This window comes from Mustela lutreola, chromosome 9 (genome assembly GCF_030435805.1).
Source record: "Mustela lutreola isolate mMusLut2 chromosome 9, mMusLut2.pri, whole genome shotgun sequence".
In the NCBI taxonomy this organism is placed as follows: Eukaryota; Metazoa; Chordata; class Mammalia; order Carnivora; family Mustelidae; genus Mustela; species Mustela lutreola.
In genome coordinates this window covers 56,976,026-56,996,094 of record NC_081298.1, presented here as the reverse complement: position 1 = coordinate 56,996,094, position 20,069 = coordinate 56,976,026, and the positions used below count along the sequence as shown (strand labels likewise).

The 20,069-nt window shown below is 36.4% G+C and overlaps 1 protein-coding gene across 13 annotated transcripts in view; it reads left to right on the top strand.

Moving 5' to 3' along the window:
- Positions 1–2,342: 2,342 nt before the first annotated feature.
- CCDC138 (coiled-coil domain containing 138) overlaps positions 2,343–20,069 on the top strand; it is a 140,501-nt gene continuing 122,774 nt past the window's right edge. For 2 of the 13 annotated variants that reach the window (XM_059134283.1, XM_059134281.1), the window contains exons 1-6: positions 2,343–2,529; positions 3,612–3,690; positions 5,838–5,958; positions 7,766–7,893; positions 11,281–11,468; positions 16,957–17,115. In XM_059134283.1, coding sequence (XP_058990266.1) covers positions 2,437–2,529; positions 3,612–3,690; positions 5,838–5,958; positions 7,766–7,893; positions 11,281–11,468; positions 16,957–17,115 — 768 coding nt within the window. In that variant the 5' untranslated portion in view covers positions 2,343–2,436. The remainder of the gene's footprint in view (positions 2,530–3,611; positions 3,691–5,837; positions 5,959–7,765; positions 7,894–11,280; positions 11,469–16,956; positions 17,116–20,069) is intronic. The other 11 variants (XM_059134286.1, XM_059134285.1, XM_059134287.1 and 8 more) reach the window with 9 other exon arrangements.

Here is a 20,069-nt window from a genome sequence, read left to right as displayed (position 1 = left end):
TGATATGTAGTTTCCTGTGCCCTTTCAAAGGTATTAAATTAATTTTTACATTTTAAACAAGTATTTCCTTAGTTTCTTTTTTTTTTTAAGTTTTGTTTTTTTTAACTTCTCTGTCATCTGTTTCTACTACCTCAAACTGCAGCTTGGTTCTGATAGAACTTGAATTTTTCCTTGCAGTTGTTGTGATAAAGTATGACTATTTTAAAAAGGTCTATACCATGTTCTTTGGTTAAAGATTTGCTTTATACTAGATTGTTGCAGTACCTTTTTCTGGTGAATTTTGTAGCAAAAATAAAGTGTCAATTGTTAACAGCCATGATATTTAAAAAACTTATTACTTGTGCATCTAGTTGTTTGTTCATCCTAGAGCCAAAGTGAAGAGGACAATTAAGTTCTGTAAATCGGACTACCACATAATTTCCAAGGCTCCCAAGAAAGTGACTTCAAGTTTGATACATACACACTAAAAATTTATTTGAAAATGATTAGTATCAAAAGGCAAACTGCGCTAAAAACATGGTGGAGGGGGTTAGTGAGGGGGAGATGTTCTCATCAGCCTACTCAATATACAACTATAAAGAATCTAGAGCACAAAATACTGTGTATTCTGATTACCAACAGTGACTACCCTCCTGTGTTATTCCTAGTGAAATCATCTCTCTCTCTCTCTCTTTTTTTTTTTCTAGTGAAAGACAGTGGCATTTATTCTGTTTGGGGATTTGGAAATGGGTTATCATATAATACCCACCAGATAGGAGGAGAGGGATATCATGTGTCTGTTGTGTGTGAGTAATGAATGATGGAAATGAATGATGGGGCATTAATGACAAAGACTTTGTGTCACATTTCAGGAGAGGACTTTGTGATTTCTTTTTGTTACTTAATTGCTAATGTATAAATCCACAACACGTATACCCCCCCCCCCAAACTGGCTTGACTTTATATTATTATCTCATTAGAAATCTGTTTAAAACAGAGTATAAAAAATTATTTGTACATTGTAATTAATATTTGATGGCAAAGAGTATTGGTATAAATGATTTTCAGGTAACTACCTTTAAAAATGATCTTCTTAACCTTTGGCATTTGAAGAACTTGAAAGATACTCCCGAGAATCTAGGATTTGTTAGTCCAGACGTGCTGTTGAACATTCATGATTTAGAAAAGTAAAGGATCACACTAGTGTAATTGTATAAATGAGAAAAATTAAGTGGTTATTCAGTTATTCCTTTCAATTAGTCTCGGTTTAATAGAGGATTTGGGTTGGTATACCATCCCAATATATATTGAGCATGTACAAATGCCTGGCCCTGTTCTGGGTGTTGGGAAAAGCTGTTAAAGAAAAAAGTACATGCTCTTACATTCATTACATTGATACAGGGAATTCACATTCTAATACTGCTTTTTTTTTTTTTTTTTTTAAGATTTCATTTATTTGACAGATCAGAAGTAGGCAGAGAGGCAGGCAGAGAAGGAAGCAGGCCCCGGCTGAGCAGAGCGCCTGATGCGGGGCTATCTGATTTGAGGACCCTGGGATCATTACCTGAGCCAAGGCAGAGGCTTAATCCCCTGAGCCACCCAGGCACCCCCTCTAATACTGCTTTTTAAGATACATATGGAACCCAGGCCAATTGCAGGGCAAGTAAGGGAGTAATCCTTTTTAAGAATTCTGTGCTTTGGAGTACGATGTATTCTTGATTTTTGCCTTTTTACAGTTAGCAAAGGCCATCCTGATGAAAGAACACTACTTTCGTATGTCCAAACGCACCCTAAATACACGTAAGCTATATTAGAGCCAAGAGAGGGTTGCCACCAAGTCAGATTTGGACCGTCCTGGTGACCACGTCGTCTGTGGACGTAGCGTGTACGCATTCCCACATGCACGCAAGGCGCACAGGTTGGGGAGCAAGTGGTGGCTTCCCCAGAAGCCGTGGGGGTGCCTGAGGCTACGGCCGAGCGCCCTCCCGTGAGGGGCCACACCTGCTAAAGTGTAACTGCTGCTGTGGACGACCGGACTTTTTGTTCGGTAGCAAGTAGCAAAAAATTGAAGTCAAAGATAAAATGCCACTTAGCCCAGTTAACACAGGAGTAAAGGAATTGGTCGTTAAATCATTCGGCAGGGAAAACGTTTGTAACACCCGGACATTTTTAACGTAGTATAGAGAGTGAGAGAGGGACTCCAGTTTGCGCTCCTCTCCCTCGCCTCCGGCTCCCGCGCTCAACTTAAAGTGGCCGCGCTCCTCTGGCCACGCCCGCCGCCGCCCAGTCAGGCTGGGTCTTCTCGCGTTTCCGCGCCGCTCCCGACCATCCCCCCCGAGGGGCGGGGCGCACCGTGCGTCACGTCGCCGTTCCGTTGCGCGAGCTCCGCCCCTGCGCGCCCCGCAGCTCTGTGTTTGAAAGCTGTTCCCGGGGAGACAACGGCGAGCTCGGCGCAATATGGAGCCGAGGCTAGTGAAGCCGCCCGGGCAGGATTTGGTAGTGGAGCGTCTCAAAAGCCGCTACGGACTAGGGGGCAGCCGCTTCGCCGAGGTGAGGCCTAGCCGTTTTCACCTCGACCCTTCCCTGTGCCCGCGGTCGGGTTCCGGCAGGTGTGAAGCCTCGGGGCCGAGGTGCGGAAGGAAGGCTCCCGGGCGGGGGAGTGACTCTCCGGGCCTCGAGCCACTCTGCGGGAAACAGGGTTAGCGAAAGGAGGCGGGAGGAGCAGAAGTCTTTCGTGGCCGCAGATGCTCCCGATGTGGGAAAAACAGATTTTCTACCAGAAAAATGCCTTCTCCATAAATTCTTGAAGGTTTATGATGTATCAGACATAGTGGTATGGCACGTTAATTTACAAGTGACTGGTGTGGAGTTCAAAAAGCAATTTTAATTCCTTTAAAACCCTTCCTATTTGGAAATAATTCCAAACTTAAAAGTTGCAGGAATAATGCAAAGAACTCTTTTGGACACTTCGTTTGGATTCACCAGTTAACATTTTGCCACTTTTGCGTTACCATTATCTTCCTAGTTTTGACTTTACATACACCCTTGAAGGGTAGCTTGCCGGCACTGTGATACTTTTACCCCCAAATATGAATACTTAAGTGTATTTTCTAGGAATAAGGATATTCTCTTATATATCCACGGTAATAAATTAAGGAGACTTACCATTTACACAGTAATATGTAATGTATAGTGCGTATTCAAATTTCACCAATTATCTCAATAATGTCCTTTGTAAAATTTTCCCCCGGTGCAGATACAATCCACAAATGAGCATTGCATTTAGTTTTCTGTTGCCTTTATTCTGGAACAGGTTCTTAAGTCTTTGCCTTTCATAATGTTGATATTTTTGAAGAGCATAGGACAACTGAGTTTCTCTGAATACACCTCATGACTAGATAGATACCGGTTTTATGCATTTTTGGCAGGAGTGATGTATGTGTTGCTCCTGTTCATTAGGAGACATGTGATGTTGCTTTGTCCCATTATTGGTGATAAAAATTTTGACCAGTTGGTTAAGGTAGTGTCTTACCAGTATGTCCACTCTAACCTTTGTAATTATCCCTTGTACTTAATACATAATTTGTGGGGAACTCTTGAGACTGTATATTGATTCTTAATATATAAATTAGATATGTCTTTTTTCTTTTAAGTATGATTTTTCAAGTTTTGATCAGGCTAAATGGAAGAGAAGATCTCTAACCTCCCCAGGTAAGCTGATGGAGTATTTTTTTATATTTGGGAGTTTTAACATTTAATCTGAGAGAAAACAGTAATCAGGATTTTGGGGGTTTAAATGTGTAAGATGTTTTTAACATCGAATGAATTCTTTTTGGTGTTTCAGTTACAGCATTTTTGCCTTTAAAATTGTTAAAAAATAAATAGTGTATTAGATAAAGAAAACTATTTGCTGTTTTTTTAAAGCATAAACTTTTCCAAGTTACAGGGGTAATAATTGTTGCACTGGAAGAACTTAACAAATGTACTTGATAAAGATAATTATACTGTGAGATTGGGTGGATTGGAACATTATGTGGTCATTTGGAACTAACATATATAGCTAATTAAAATTAGTCTTGATTTGCTGATACTTCTTCAGTGATGTTTTTACTAGTAAGTATAATCATTGAATTTTGAGATGATAGCAGAAACATTATCTTTAAAAGTTTATCAGATGGTAGATTAGAGAATTTCATTTTTTTCCCAAGTTTATTTCATTTTGAAATTTTGTAAACACTCTTCCGAAACATTCCTTCAACATGAAAAAAAAACCCAATTATTACTGAGTCTGGTATCTTAAAAATATCTTAAAATTGTATTTTAGTTTTGAAATTTCCCCTAAAATTTCCAGCTTTTTTTTTTTTTAAAGATTTTATTTATTTATTTGACAGAGATCACATGTAGGCCGAGAGGCAGGCAGAGGAGGAAGTAGGACCCCCGCTCAGCAGAGAACCCGAGGACTCTGGGATCATGACTGAGCTGAAGGCAGAGGCTTTAGCGCACTGAGCCACCCAGGTGCCCCAAATTTCCAGCTTTTTAAAATATAACTAAAGGGGCGTATGGGTGGCTCAGTCGTTAAATGTCTGCCTTCAGCTCACTTCATGATCCCAGGGTCCAGGAATTGAGCCCTGCATGAGGCTCCCTGCTCTGGGAGAAGCCTGCTTCTCCCTCCCCCAACCCCCCTGCTTGTGTTCTCTCTCTCACTGTCTCTCTGTCAAATAAATAAATAAAATCCTTAAAAAAAATAAAATATATAACTAAAAAGTATAGCTCATTTAATTTCTGATGGGGAAAAATGTGTTAGACAAGGATGCATAGATTTCAATGACATGGATGGAACTATAGCATAAGCTAAGTGCTAAGTGAAATAAGTCAGGAAAAAGACAAATACCATAGGATTTCACCCATAGGTGGAATTTAAGAAACAAAACAGATGAACATAGGTGAAAGAAAGGAAAAAGTAAGATAAAAACAGAGAGGGAGACAAACCACAAGAGACTCTATAGGGAACAAATTGAGTGTTGCTGGAAGAGAGGAGGGTAGGGGGGAAGAGGTAATTGGATCATGGGCATTAAGGTGGGCACTTATGTAATGAGCACTGAGTGTTATACACAACTGATGAATCCCTAAATTCTGCCTCTGTTAAAAAATCAGATGATTCAAAAAAATTTTTTTAATTTCTAAATTTATCAGAGAAGCTCTTTTGCCTTTTACTCAGTTTAGATAGAGGCTAATAGTCTGTTAAATGTTTAGTGTTTAGGGGTGCCTGGGTGGTGCAGTCAGTTAAGTGTCTGACTCTTGGTTTTAGTTCAGGTCAGGATCTCAGGGTTGTGAGATCAAGCCCTGTGTTGGGCTCCATGCTCAGTGTAAAATCTGAGATTCTCTCTCTGCCCCTCCTACTTGTGCTCTCTAATAAAAAAACATTTAATGTTTAAAATATATAAAATTATAAAATAAATGTTTAATATTTGAAGACTGATGACATATAATGATAGGTAGAAAGAAGACTGGATTCTAAATTTTAGTCTTTCCATTTGTTGGTTCTGTTACTTGGATAATTTCAGGTAACTTCTCTGGTCCTTAGACTTCACATCATTGGAATAGGGTTAAAGGTGCCTATTCTGCTAACTTCATAGTAAGCTAGTTGTTGCTAAGATCAAATAAGGTAATAAATGAAAGAGCATTTTGAAATCAGTAAAGTGCTATATAAGATTTGATGCCTATTTTCTGAAGTTTTCATTACAGAGACATACAGATAAGAAATCATTAGGTAATTTTGCTGCCTTACCTTTAGAAGCCTAGAATGAGATTAGTATCTGATTTTAGTAATCTCTACTATTTTGTTTTTTTGTTAACAGATGGTTTGGATATCTTCTCATCTGGAGATAAAGTGGGTTCATCATTAAGATGTTATTCTGATGAAGGAAAGCTTTGCACAACACCGCTTTGTAGTTCATTCAAACACTTAAATGTGAATTGGTAAAGTACCTTGAATCCTTAGTATTACTCTCCCTTTGGTATCTAAAAAAACTGAGATTAAAGGGAGGATTGTTTATGTCTTTGCTTTTTTTCTGAGAGGAAGTACAGGCAGTCTGAGCCTGCTGAATGGTTGAAGAGACTGATTTATTTTTACTGAGTGTTTCTGTGATAAAAGCATAAACCTAGCTGTATGTTTGGTGGTATAATGTAAAGTTATTTGCACAGTATGAAAGATGAACAATTATTTTTCTGGTTATTCATCCAGAACCCAAATGAAAACCTTGCTTTTTTTTTTTAAAGGACCTAGGATAAAAATGAATGCAGAGTTGTTAGACAGTGATATTTAACTCAGTATCCATTGTGTGTCTACTAGTGTGGTAAGCTATATTTTAGGTAGTTGAGAGAGAGATTGAAGAAATCAGTCTCAGGTGATGCTAACTACATGCAGAGTGCTGGGCTGTGAGTGGGTGAAACCAATATAAAAACAGTGGAATCTAAGGAGAAATGAAGTTTTGAATTAGATAAAATTAAATGCCATAAATATGTGGCAGAAGGAGGTGCTAAGTGCATCAAGAAGGGGTAAACATTTTGAAATAATGTTAAATCATAAAGATGTATACGTATACAAAATGAAATGTTGAGATAATCACGGGGAGAAGAAAATGTAACTGCCAAAAATATATGTATATTATTAAGGTAATTGATATTTGGATGCTTGAATTTTTTATATAATTGCCTAATTTTCTTCATTCATTCATTCATGTAAAGTACATAGAACAGTGCTTAGTACATAGAAAAGCACTCAAATGTTTATTATTATTATTACAATTTCATTTGGCATTCATAACGTGGCTTTGTTGATGTGGTTTTAAGATTTGCACATGAGGTAGATTGAATATGGAGTAAGGAAAATAAAAATTGTTTTTGAGATAATTATGAGTTTCTGGAAATGATTTTCTTGTATTTAACTCATAGTTTTATCATTTTTGTTATCATAAATGGTCTGGGCGTAATTTCAAGTTATAACTTGAAGCTTTTGAGCTGTGAAAGTTTTTATAGCATTAAACATTTTTTTTCACAATCTCTAGTTATGATCTAATCTGGATTATAGTGCTGTTCAGCATAGTAGCCACAAGGCACAGGAGGCTACTGAGTACTTGAAATACAAGTACGAAATATACACTGGATTTTAAAGATGAATGAAAGAATGCAAAATACCTTAATAATTTTAAATACTGATTATGTATTAAAATAATCTTTTAGGTATACTGTTGAAATTTTGTAGCTTTATGTTTTTAATATGGCTACTAGAGAATTTTAAATTGCCTTATGTGACTTGAATTATATTCCTCTTAGCAGCATTGCTCTAGAAATTTCAACTTTGAGATCATCTTTTTGGAGAGAACACCTGTTTTTACCTTTTACTAGTTAGGTCAGTTATTTAAATTCTTTAGGTTTCAGTTTCTTCCTGTTAAATGTTAGCTCTTTTAGCTAAAATTATAGCTAATAGTAGCTGGTATATCTATCTCACAGAAGTATTAGGAATCAAAAGAAAGCGTATGGAAGTCATAGAGCATTCTACAAGTATATGTCATTTTAAATTAAGCCCATGGAATATATAGAAAGATACCTTTAGTGACTTTTTAGGATCAGTGGTTTACTTTTCACATTTTGTTTTCCATGTTTAAAAATGTTTGCTTGTTACATTTTTTCAGTTGTTATGCTGTTAATATTTGAAAAGCAGTTTTGTCTTTTTAAAATGCTGTAGAAAACTTGCAGAATGCTGTTAGATTTTTTTTTTTTAAAGCCTAGATGATGAACTGGATTCTTTTCAAGATTTGAAGCAACAAGAAACAAAAGAAGAGTTAATTGAGAATGATCATAGAATTAGTACCTCCAAAATAACCAAACAGTCTTTTAAAGACATTGAAAAAGGTAAAAGAGATAATAATTTTAGAATAGTTACTTAAAAAGATGCTTTGTTAGGGTATCTGGCTGGCTCAGTACATAGAGCATGTGACTCTTCATCTCAGGGTTATAAATTTAAGCCCCACATTTAAAAATAAAATCTTTAAAAAAATAGCTTTGTCAAGTAGAGCACATAAAGCTTATCCCATAGTAATAACACTGGTCCTCAAGTGTATGTATATTTCTGTCTTCTGTATTTTTGTAAGCCATGAGATATTAACTGTGCTTATTGTTAACTAAAGGAGAAAAGTAAACTTCATTATTTTCCAGAAGTATTCTTATGTTCTCAAAATTACCAAAATAAGTTAATAATCAGTTGAATATTTTTTATAATGTCTTCATATTTCTTCATATTAGTATTTGTTAGGAAGTCATTAAATACTGTGGTAGAGTTGAGTAATCCTTTAATATTTTAAGACAGTACTCCAGATTACTTAAGGTATAGCTTCATCAGGCACTTATTTAGTAACTCTCTATACATGTGGCTGCATGTCATAGTTTTGTCAGCATTTCAAGGCAACAGCAACCAGAGTGTTTGCAGGACTTTGAGAACAGTGTTGTTGCCCCTTTGATAGCCTTTTTGCATCTCTTCTGGGCATATATTGTCTACATACAACATGCTCATTTCTCCCTTCCCACTCTTCATCATCCTCTTTCTATTCACCTCAGCATTTGAAAGTGAAAAGTAATTTGGCCTGGACTTGTGTTTCTTGCTACGTGGTGTATTTTCCCACTGAAAAACAATAGAAAATAGAGGATAATGTAAAAGAAAAAAAGTTGAATGTATTTAAAAGTTGACATAATTAAGGAATATTTAAGCTACAGACTGTGAAATGGGAACCTAGAGAGGCAAGCAAAGCAGTGAAAGTGTCTTTCACTTTGGGGGCACATGGGTGGCTCATTCAATTGGGCATCTAACTCTTGATTTCAGCTAGGGTTGTGATCTCAGGGTCCTGGGATTGAGCCCAGTGTAGGGCTCTGTGCTGCACTGGAGTCTCCTGGGATTCTTTCTCCCTCTCCTTCTGCCTCTCTTCCCCCTCCTATACCCTAAATAAATAGATAAGTAAATAAAATCTTTAAAAAAAAAAAATGGAACTTTCACTTTAGGGGCATTTGCTGAACTGAGTGAGGTGCAGTTTTTTTTTTTTAAAGATTTATTTATTAGGGAGTGTGTCTGCTTACATGCACATGTGGAGGAGGCGGAACAGAGGGAGAGGGAGAAAGAATCCCAAGTGGACTCACTGAAGAGTACAGAGCCCCACATGGGGCTTGATCTCACTACTCTGAGATCATGATCTAAGCCGAACTCAAGAGATGGTGCTTAACAGACTGAGCCAGTCAGGCCCTCTAGAACATTTTTCTTTGTTAAAAATTTGTGTTATTTATTTTTTTTATTTAGGCTCCCTAAGGTCTGTCGAAGATGGGGAGTGCAATAGGAGATTCTTTCTTAAAGCTAGGGTTCTCAAGAAGGCTAATGCAAGTTAAAACCACTTTTAGTACTAACAGAAAATAAATTCTGGCAATATAGTGTTGGTAAAGAAGTGAAGCAAAAGGAACTTGTTCATCCATTGCTGTTGGGAGAGTAAATTAATATAACCACCTTGGCAAGCAGTTTGGCATCACTGGCATAGTTGAACCTGTATGTGTCCCTTATGATCCAACAATATTGCTGTTAATCATATACCCTAGAGAAACTCTTGAGCATGTGTACCAGCAGCCACATGCAAGACTGTAGAGCACCTGTATAGACAAAGAGCTCAAATATCCACCTGTAGTGGAATGTTGACATACAAAAATATAAAATAGGTTAAAGTAGTGAAGATTTGTGAACCTGATTCTGTCATTAATACAAGAACATATTTAAAGGAGGTAATAGAAATTACATAATTACATCATTATATAAATTACAGACATTATATATGGTTTAAAATCAGGCAAAACAAAGTCTTAATTTTTATTAAATTTTTACCGAGATCAGGGCGCCTGGGTGGCTCAGTGGGTTAAGCCGCTGCCTTCGGCTCAGGTCATGATCTCAGGGTGCTGGAATCGAGTCCCACATCGGGCTCTCTGCTCAGCAGGGAGCCTGCTTCCTCCTCTCTCTCTGCCTGCCTCTCTGCCTACTTGTGATCTCTCTCTGTCAAATAAATAAATAAAATCTTTAAAAAAAAATTTTTTTTTACCGAGATCATAAAAAATTTTAAAAAATAAAGCAATGATTAATGCTGTATTTGGGTTAGGTTAATTTGGTTTAGAGGAGAGAAGGGAATGTGATTAGAGGTTTCTGAAGTAACTTCACATTTCTTGGCCTAGGCAGGTAATACCTGAGTGTTTCTATGCATTTTAAAGTCCATTTTGAAGTTATTTCAGATTTACAGAAAAATTGCAAAAAGAGCATAGAGAATTTCTGTAAGGCCTTCACTCAGATTTTCTAATTTTAACATTTACCACATTTGCTATATATAATTCTTTCTGCATGTAATACTGAAGACTTTAAAAATTTTTTTCATTTAAATTCAATTTAGGTAACATAGTGTATTATTAATTTCAGGGGTAGAATTTAGTGATTCATTGGTTGCCTATAACACCTAGTGCTCATTACATCAAGTGCCCTCCTTAATGCCCATCACTCAATTATCCCTTCCCTCCACCTATGTTCCTCCAGACACCTTCAGTTTGTTCCCTATAGTTAAGAGTCTTTTATGGTTTGCCTCCCTCTCTGTTTTTATCTTATTTTATTTTTCCTTTCCTTCCCCTGTCTTCATCTGTTTTGTTTCTTAAATTCCACCTATGAGTGAAATCATGCAGTATTTACCTTTGGCTTATTTCACTTAATGTAATACCCTATAGTTCCATCCATGTCATTTTAATTGGCAAGATTTCATTCTTTTGATGGCTGAGTAATATTCTACTGTCTCTGTGTATGTGTGTGTATGTATATATGTGTATTATATATGTGTACATGTATATATGTATGTGTATATGTATATATATGTATATATGTAACACATACATATATATTATATACATACCACATCTTTATCCGTTTATCTGTTGATGGACATCTGAACTCTTTCCGCATTTTGGCTATTGTGGACATTGCTTCTATAAACATTGAGCTGTATGTGCCCCTTCGATTCACTATTTTTGTGTCCTTTGGATAAATATCTAGTAGTGGTTTCTGGGTCATAGGGTAGTTCTATTTTTAACTTTTTGAAGAACCTTCATACTGTTTTTAATACTGGAAACTTTTTAACAATACTTCAATTCATATTTGAAATAACTCTTCCTGAAGAGTACTCTGAGAATACTTAAAACTATAAATCAATAAGCTTTATAATTAAATTTCTTTTTTAGCAGTTGCCCAGCCAACTAATGTGGCATCAAATTCAAGAAATTGGACTGAATATTGTAGTAATGCAAATGACTCCCCTCTGAGACGTGTCAGCTGTTCAACATCTAAAGCACCAAACAAGCAAAGAATACTTCCACATCAGATTAATCAGATCTATGATGAATTATTTCAAATACATCAGAAACTGCAGGTAAGAACTAAAAAATGAATTGAGAATTGAGTTATATTTATGTTCTAAGCACGAGACATATATAAAATTTGAATACAGAGTATTTCATTTTAATTATTTTAGATAAGTGTGTTGAGACAAAGTCAAAAGGGAGCAAAGACAGATTTATCACAAAGAATAAACAAATTTATTACAGTATTGAAGGGAAAAATTCATAGCTGAGGGAAAAAATAAATGGTGTTTTTAGGTATAGCTATATTTCTTAGATTCCAACTGTTTCCTGTTTTGTGTTTATTTCTTTATTTCCCTCCCACCCTTGCTTAAGAAATAAAACAAAATCTTGGGACACCTGGGTGGCTCAGTCAGTTAAGCATCTGCCTTTGGCTCAGGTCATGATCTCAAGGTCCCGGAATTGAGTCTCACTTCGGGCTTCTTGCTCTGGCAGGGAGCCTGCTTTTGCCTCTGCCGGCTGTTCTCTTTGCTTGTGCTTTCTCTCTTGTGTGCACTATCTCTCTCTCTCTCTAACAAATGAATAAGATCTTTTTTTAACAAACAAACAAACAAAAGAAATATAAGCTGGTTAAGTGTCCTTTTTTTCTTTAAAGTTTATTTTTTTTATTAATCTCTACACCCAACATGGGGCTTGAACTCACAACCCTGAGTCACTTGGTCCTCCAGCTGACCAGCCAAGCGCCCCTAAAGTGTGCTTTTTGAAGTCGTGTCGTGATTCATTATTTTACATACGTATATGTAAGAAGTTCTCATGTCAGTTCTCACCAAAATTCGATGCAGAACATTGGTATTTATCGTCTTTGGGATTTTTTTGTTTCTAAAGGATGTACTTCATGTGTTTATCAAGTGTCCACTAGGTGGGAGTACAGAAGGGAGGAAAAGTATGTGTAATATACAATTCCTGACCAAAATTGTTCTAGTTGGAATTCTGCTGTATTTGTATATAAGGAAATAAACATTTTTAAAAAAACCATTATCTAAAAAAATACTCCAATATCTCATTTTGTTTTCAGGTTATAATAGCATTTCAGAAAAATATTGTTTTGGCCTAAAATATTGTTTTGCCCTAAAATCACTGGTGAACAGTTCAGGAAGAGACATAACTTGGTACTTGACTGAGGTAAAATTTAAAAAAGAGAGGGATGGGAAGGGCATTCCAGGTGGCAAGAGTTGGGGGTGGGAGGTTTTTGGAAAGGAGTGATTTGTTAGATTGAACTTACCAGCCTGGGGAAGGAACACTCAGGTTGGCTACAGGTTTTTAAGCAAGTGAGTGACAGAGTTATAAATAGTGCATTGGGAAAATTCCTGTGCTAATACTTAAGAATAAAAAAGATAAAAAAGAATAAGCAAAGTATTAAAGATATATCATTTATTGCAAACACAATTAAAGATAAGTATTTTTTTAAAACATGAAGTACAGTGTATTAATCTTGTTTAATCTATAGTCAAATCTAACTTAAATAATTTTTTTGGTCTTCTATTGTGTTGGTCATCGTTAAGTATACACATTTTGTCATATTTTGTGATTTTATTCAGCATTTGTTTGAATTCTTGTTAGTATGCCTTTGCGTGCTTAGTGTTGAATATATAGAAGTAGATAAAATATATAGTTCTTGCCACACATAGCTTTTTTAGAATCAGTTGTAAGTACCCATATAGTTAGTCTTATAAATTTAAGTGAATAGTTCAGATATAATATGAAACCCGATTAGGATAGATTGGTAAGGTTTTCTGAGAAAGTATCATTTAACTTCTACCCTGGAGAAAGAGTAGGGGATTAGCCTACTAGACTGTGATAGTCTAATATGAGAAGACCCAGAAGCATGATGATATATTCATTCAAGGAAATGTAGTTGGTAACTGAGGATTTTTAGAGCAGGGGAGTTGCTTAATCTAATGTATTGGAGGGACATAGGTATGGAAGTTGGGAGATTGGGTAGAATATCCCACTGTAATACTGCAGGTGAGAGGTGAATGGTAACTTGAACTGGGTGGTGGCAGAAAAATGGAATTGATAGATTAGAGATTGCTTTTGGAGGTAAAATGGGCTAGTATGATGAGTTCGATGTGCTATAGGGAGAATAGGTGTCTAGGATAATTTCCACATTTCTGGTTTGTACAACTTGGAGAAAGAATGAATATAGGTAGAAAGATCATGATTTTAGTTTGGAGTGGATTAGGTTTGAGACTTTAATGGAGGCCTAATGTAAATAAATGTATCAGCTTGGCATTTAGAACATATGTCTTAGATGGGGGTCTAAATTGGTAGTAATTAAAAAAAATAAATTGGTAGTAATTTACATTTCTTTCTTTTTTAAAGGTTTTATTTATTTAATTGACAGAGATCTCAAGTAGGCAGAGAAGCAGGCAGAGGGAGAGGGGGAAGGAGGCCCCCTGCTGAGCAGAGAGCCCCGATGCGGAGCTCTATCCCAGGACCCTGAAATCATGACCTGAGCCAAAGCAGAGGCTTAACCCACTGAGCCACCCAGGCACCCCTACATATAGATAATTAAAGCTGTCACCAGTACGTGAGATCTAGACAGAGGGCAGAGTGTCAACAGACGTAGATGTCTTGGTGGTGTCTTGGGTTGGATGAGTGCCTTTGAGATGGAGAGAAGTGGATGGATTCTTGACATTTTTTAAAAAAGATTTTTATTTATTTATTTGACAGAGAGTCAGAGGTCACAAGTAGGCAGAGAGGCAGGCAGAGAGAGAGGGAGGAAGCAGGCTCCCCGCTGAGCAGATGCGGGCCTCAGTCCTGGGACCCTGAGATCATGACCCAAGCCGAAGGCAGAGGCCCAACCCACTGAGCCACAGGTGCCCGGATTCTCAACATTTTTAAGAAATGGATCCAGTAGGTCTTGGAGATTGTTTTGATGTGGGAGGTGTGCAGTAGGGTTTTAGTCAAAGATGAAATGCAAGTTTATTCTTTTGGCTGTTGGATAAATGATTCTACTTTTGCTGAGATAGGGAACAAAACTGGAGGGAGAGAAGATTCTGTTTTTTTGAAACTTATAACTTTAATTTTTATGTAGGGAATAATTCCTTTATTATGAATATTATCTTTTCATTTGCTGTTTGGTTTTTTAAAAGTTTGTAAAATACTTAGGAGATACAGAAAAACCTATAGTATTATTATATCAACTGTGTACCCATTGCCCATATTGCATAATTAATGCATAATTAATTTTATTAGTAATTCTGTTTGATATTTTTAAAGAATATGAAATGTTTTGATTCGAGTTGAAACAGCCTTCCTCCATCCCAAGGATTCAGCACTCTCTTGAAATTAGTGTGGATCCATTATGTCCTGTTTTAACACTTTTATGTATTCATATATATGTATTGCTTTGAATGTTTTAAAATACTACGTAAGTAATGACATATTGTAGATTTCTTTTTGCAACTTCCTTGCTTTGTTCATTGTTATATTTCTGAGATTTGTATGTTTGGAAAATGTAGCTCTATTTCATGCATTTTATTTTTATTTATTTATTTATTTTTTTAAAATTTTTTTTGGTTTTTTTTTTTTTTTTTTTTTAAAGATTTTATTTATTTATTTGAGAGAGAGACAGTGAGAGAGAACATGAGCGAGGAGAAGGTCAGAGAGAGAAGCAGACTCCCCGTGGAGCTGGGAGACCGATGTGGGACTCGATCCCGGGACTCCGGGATCATGACCTGAGCCGAAGGCAGTCGTCCAACCAACTGAGCCACCCAGGCGTCCCCTTTATTTCATGCATTTTAACTGCCATGTAGCATTCTAGGCTCTTTAAAACACCATTACTTTTTTTTTTTTTTATTTTTTTTTAAGATTTTATTTATTTATTTGAGAGAGAGAGACTACATCAGCAGGGGTGGGAGGGCAGAGGCAATAGGAGGGGGATGGGGAGAAGCAGACTCCCCACTGAGCATGATGGATCCCAGGACCCTGGGATCATGACCCGAGCTGAAGGCAGACTCTTAACTGATGGACATCATTGACAGCATTTGTTATCTGTCTTTTTGATTCTGGCCATCCTAATGGGTATGGAGTGACACCTCATTATGGTTTTGATTTGCATTTCCCTGATGGCTAGTTGAATTCAATTTGGACATTTTTATTTGTCCTACCTGAGAGCATACAGGTGGGGATATTCGGTAGGAAGCTTGGAATTGAGATTCGAGCTTAGGAGAAAAAGCTGAGCAGTTGTAGGTTGGGGGAAGTTAGCATATACACAGTAATTTAGCCATTGAGTGGAGGGAAGTAAGTAGAGAGAATGAGAAGATGCGAAGGGAAGTGACTTAAGCCCAAATCCTGAGGAACATTAGTAATTAAATGACAGTAAAGAAAGCAGAACCCCCAAAGGAGGCTGAGAAGCCATGGCCAGAGAGTGAGATAGAAAACCAGGAGAATGTGGTGTCGTAGAATCCAATGAAAGAAATTATTTTAGGTTGAAATAAAGGGCCTATCATATAAAATGCTCTTGAGAGACTCAGTAAAATTAGAACTGAAAGTGACCTTCAGATGTAATAATGGGTAAGTCATTTCAGTAGGGGGATGCTGGCTGAGGCCAGATTGAAGTAAATTGAGGAGTGATTGGGAAATAGAGCTCAGCAGGTGTAGACAAAGTGTTAAAGAATTTTGTGAAAGAGAGGCAGTTTGTGGGTACGTTCAAGAGCAACCCCATTTCAGATGAGATGGAAGAGATTAAAATATTAGAGGGATTATTAGCACAGCAGTGTCCAAAGAAGGCAGAAGGCAGTGTGATCCTGAGTTTGCCTTTGTAATGGGAGGGAAGGAGAAACCTGTGTGTCTTGAGGGCAGGAGGCTGGTGTTTCCTTCTGCTGTCTTCTGTTTTCTCTGTGAATTAGGGATGAGGCTGTCTGCACAGAATCATGTAGGAGGTGAGGTGTTCAAAGTAAAGAATGGAGAAGGTTTTGAAATAGGCACTGTGAAGAGTAGGAGAGAGAGAGCCAACCATGAAAATATAAAACGATTTCTGGACTGCATTGAGAATCCAGTTAGAGGTACCCAAAGTTTACAATAGTCCAACTGTGTTTGTGTGTGTGTGTTTTCTCCATTGGTATCGAGCAATGTGGCATTGAGATTAGTGCTATAATACAGGGCTGGGGTCTTTTAGCCCAAGTGAAGGACAAGAAGGGAAGGGGATGGAGAGTATAGGGAAAAGAATAGATGGTGAAGTTGAAGTAGAATGTGGAATTGAAGCTGGATAGGGGATTGTTCTGCATAATACAGTTGCATTTTGGACCCCAAATTCTCTTGAGTCCTCAGAGTTGAATCTTACTACATTGTCACATCATTTTGCAACAAGATAGATTTTCTGTGCACTCTTATATGCTATGATGATAGTCTAGCTGTTACTGTAATCCATATTTTACTTGTACTCATGTAGTCCTAAACACCATTTGATTAAGATACAACCTCAGTAAATAAAACAATTTATAGAATTTGTGAATGTACTTTCTAAAAATACTTGAATCTCACATTTTAATACAGTGTGAAACTGCAGCACAACAGGAGTTTGCTGAAGAACTTCAAAAGCGGGAACGTTTTTTAGTTGAAAGAGAACAACTACTTTTCAGACATGAAACTGCTTTGAGTAAAATTAAAGGTGTCGAAGAAGAAGTTCTTACAAGATTTCAGATTATAAAGGAGGTAACTATATAGAATTTGATTTCAGAGTAATGTAATTTCTGTTTTTCTTAGATTCATTAATTATTAGCATTTTGCAGCATATGCTTTATTTCTTCTCCACTCTCCCATCCCCCCATGTAGTTTTTCCTGGACCATTTGAAACTAACTTGTAAAAATCATGACTCAGCACTCCTAAATACTTCCTTAGTATTATCAGTGCTTAATTTTAGGACTGTGTGTCTCCTAAGCATAAGGACATTTGCCACATCATTATCATATTAGGAAATTAATGCTAATAAAATAATTTAACTTCATATACAGTCTGCATTCACTTTCCCAGTTGGGTCTTAAGGTATTTTTTTTTTAAGATTTTATTCATTTATTTGAGAGAGAGAGAAAGTGTGCGTGCCAGTGTGATATGGAGAGGGAGAGGCAGAGATTCTCAAGCCACCTCCCTGCTGAACATGGAGCCCAACAAAGGGCTCAATCCCACAACTCCAAGATCATGACCTGAACTGAAGCTGAGTCAGATTCTTAACCAGCTGAGCCACCCAGGTGCCCCACGATATTGAAATCTTTTATTGCTTGTTTTATTTTCTGATCAAGGAACTAGATAGAATTCATGCATTATACTTGATTTTTATACCTTTTTGGTTTCTTTGAATCTAGAGTAGTCAGCCATTCTTTTATGAGACTTTTCTTTGAAGATTCCAGGTCAGCAGTCATATGGAGTATGTCATATTCTGGATTTGCTTGATTGTTTCCTAAGGATTTTTTTTAGGTTGCATATTTCTATCAAGAACATTATCTAGGTGGTAGGGTATACTTTGTTTCATATCAACAGATACATTACTACATTTGTAACTTGTGTAGAATAAATTTCATTCTGTCTTGAAAAATGCATATGTCTTGTAATCACCACTATAATCCTAATAAGAAATAATTCTAGCACCCCAAAAGTTACCATATGCCCCTTTGTAGTTATCCTTCCCTGCCCCTTGTACCCCCTCCCCCTGCCAGTAGCCACTGACCTATTTTCTGTCCCTGTAATTCTGCCTTTTCCCAGAATGTCATGTAAATAGAATCATGATTTTTCTTTATTTGTGTTTTTTAGCAGCCATTTAATTATGAGGTATCTCCATATGCTTTTCTTCGAGTTTATCCTGTTTGGGGTTCACTGAACATCTTGACTTTGTAAATTAATGTCTTTCACCAAATCTCAAAGTTTTCAACCAATTATTTCTTCACTTATTTTTTTATGTTCCAGTTGCTTTCTCTTCCTTCTTTGTCTCCAGTGACTCATATGTTAGGTCTTTTGGTGTTACACCATAGACTGCTTTGTTCCTTTTTCCTCATCTGTTTCTTCTGTGTTCTTCAGATTTGATAATGTCTGTTATCTACCCTTACATTCATTGTTTCTTCTTTCATTCCCATGTTGCTACTGAGATCATCTAGGGAATTTTTTATTTCTGACATTTTAATGTCCTAAAATTGCTAACTATGTTCTTTTAAAAATTATGTTTAATTTTCCTTATGAGAATTTTTATCTTTCCATTTGTATTCATTTGTATTTACCTCAGGGAATGTACCTAAATATTCAACACCTGGATCATGGAAGGATTGGCATTTCTCTTGAGAGTTAGCACATTTTCTGGTTCAGTGACTTTTGGATTGTATTTGGGACCTTTTGGATATTGTACAGATTCTGGATCTTGTTCTGATCCTTTGTAGACTGTTCATTTTTCTAAGTAGTCAGCCCAGTTGAGTTCTTCGTTTATTTATACATTATAGTTGACATATATTTTGTTAGTTACAATGTACAATATCATGATTGACATTTATATGCATTATGAAATGCTCACCACATAAAACTAGTTACCTTCTATCACTATATAATAACTATGACAATATTATTGACTGTATACTCTATGCTATACTTTACATCTCTGACTTATTTTGTAATTGGAAGTTTGTACCTTTTGACCACCTTCACCCATTTTGCCCACTCCTGCACACCTCCCTCCCCTGGTGGCAGCCATACCAGTTCTTTCTTTTATGAGTCTGTTTCTGTTTTGTTTTGTTTGTTCATTTGTTTTGTTTTTAGATTTCATGTAAAAGTGAAGTCAGCAGTGATCGTCTTGTACTGACTTATTTCACTTAGCTTAATACCCTCAGTGTTCCTTCATGTTGTCACAAATGGTAAAATTTCATTCTCTTTTTTGTCTGAATAACATTCCACTGTGTATTTGTACCACATCTTTGTCCATTTATCAGTGGACATCTAGGTTCCTCCATATGTTGGCTGTTGTAAATAATGGCTACAGTGAACATAGGTGTGCATATATCTTTTGGAATTCATGTTTTCATTTTCTTTAGGTAAATACCCAGAAGTGGAATTGCAGGATCATATGGTAGTTTTATTTTAAATTTTTTGAGAAATCTCCATGTGTTTTCCAGAGTGGCTGTGCCAATTTATATTCCCACCAACAGTGCATGAGGTTTCACTTTCTCCACATCCCTGCCAACACTTGTTATTTCTTGTGTTTTTGATACAAGCCATTCTGACTGTCATAAGGTGGTATCTCATTTTGGTTTTGATTTGTATTCCCTTGATTATTAGTGAAGTTGATTTTTTCATGTACCTATTGACCATCGATATGTGTTCTTTGGAAAAATATTTGTTCAGGTCCACTTCCCATTTTTTAATTGGATTGTTTATTTTGTTGAGTTGTATGAGTTCTTTATATATTTTGAGTATTAGCCAGTATCCAAATATATTTTGGATGTTTCATTTGCAAATATTTTCTCCTATTCAGTAGGCTGCTTTTTTGTTTTATTGATGGTTTCCTTCACTGTGCAAAAACTTTTTAGTTTGATGTAGATCAAATTGTGATATTTTTCTCCAGTTGTTTATTTTTGTTTTTGTTTCACTGGTCTGAAGAGACGAACAAAAATGTATTGCTAAGACTGATGTC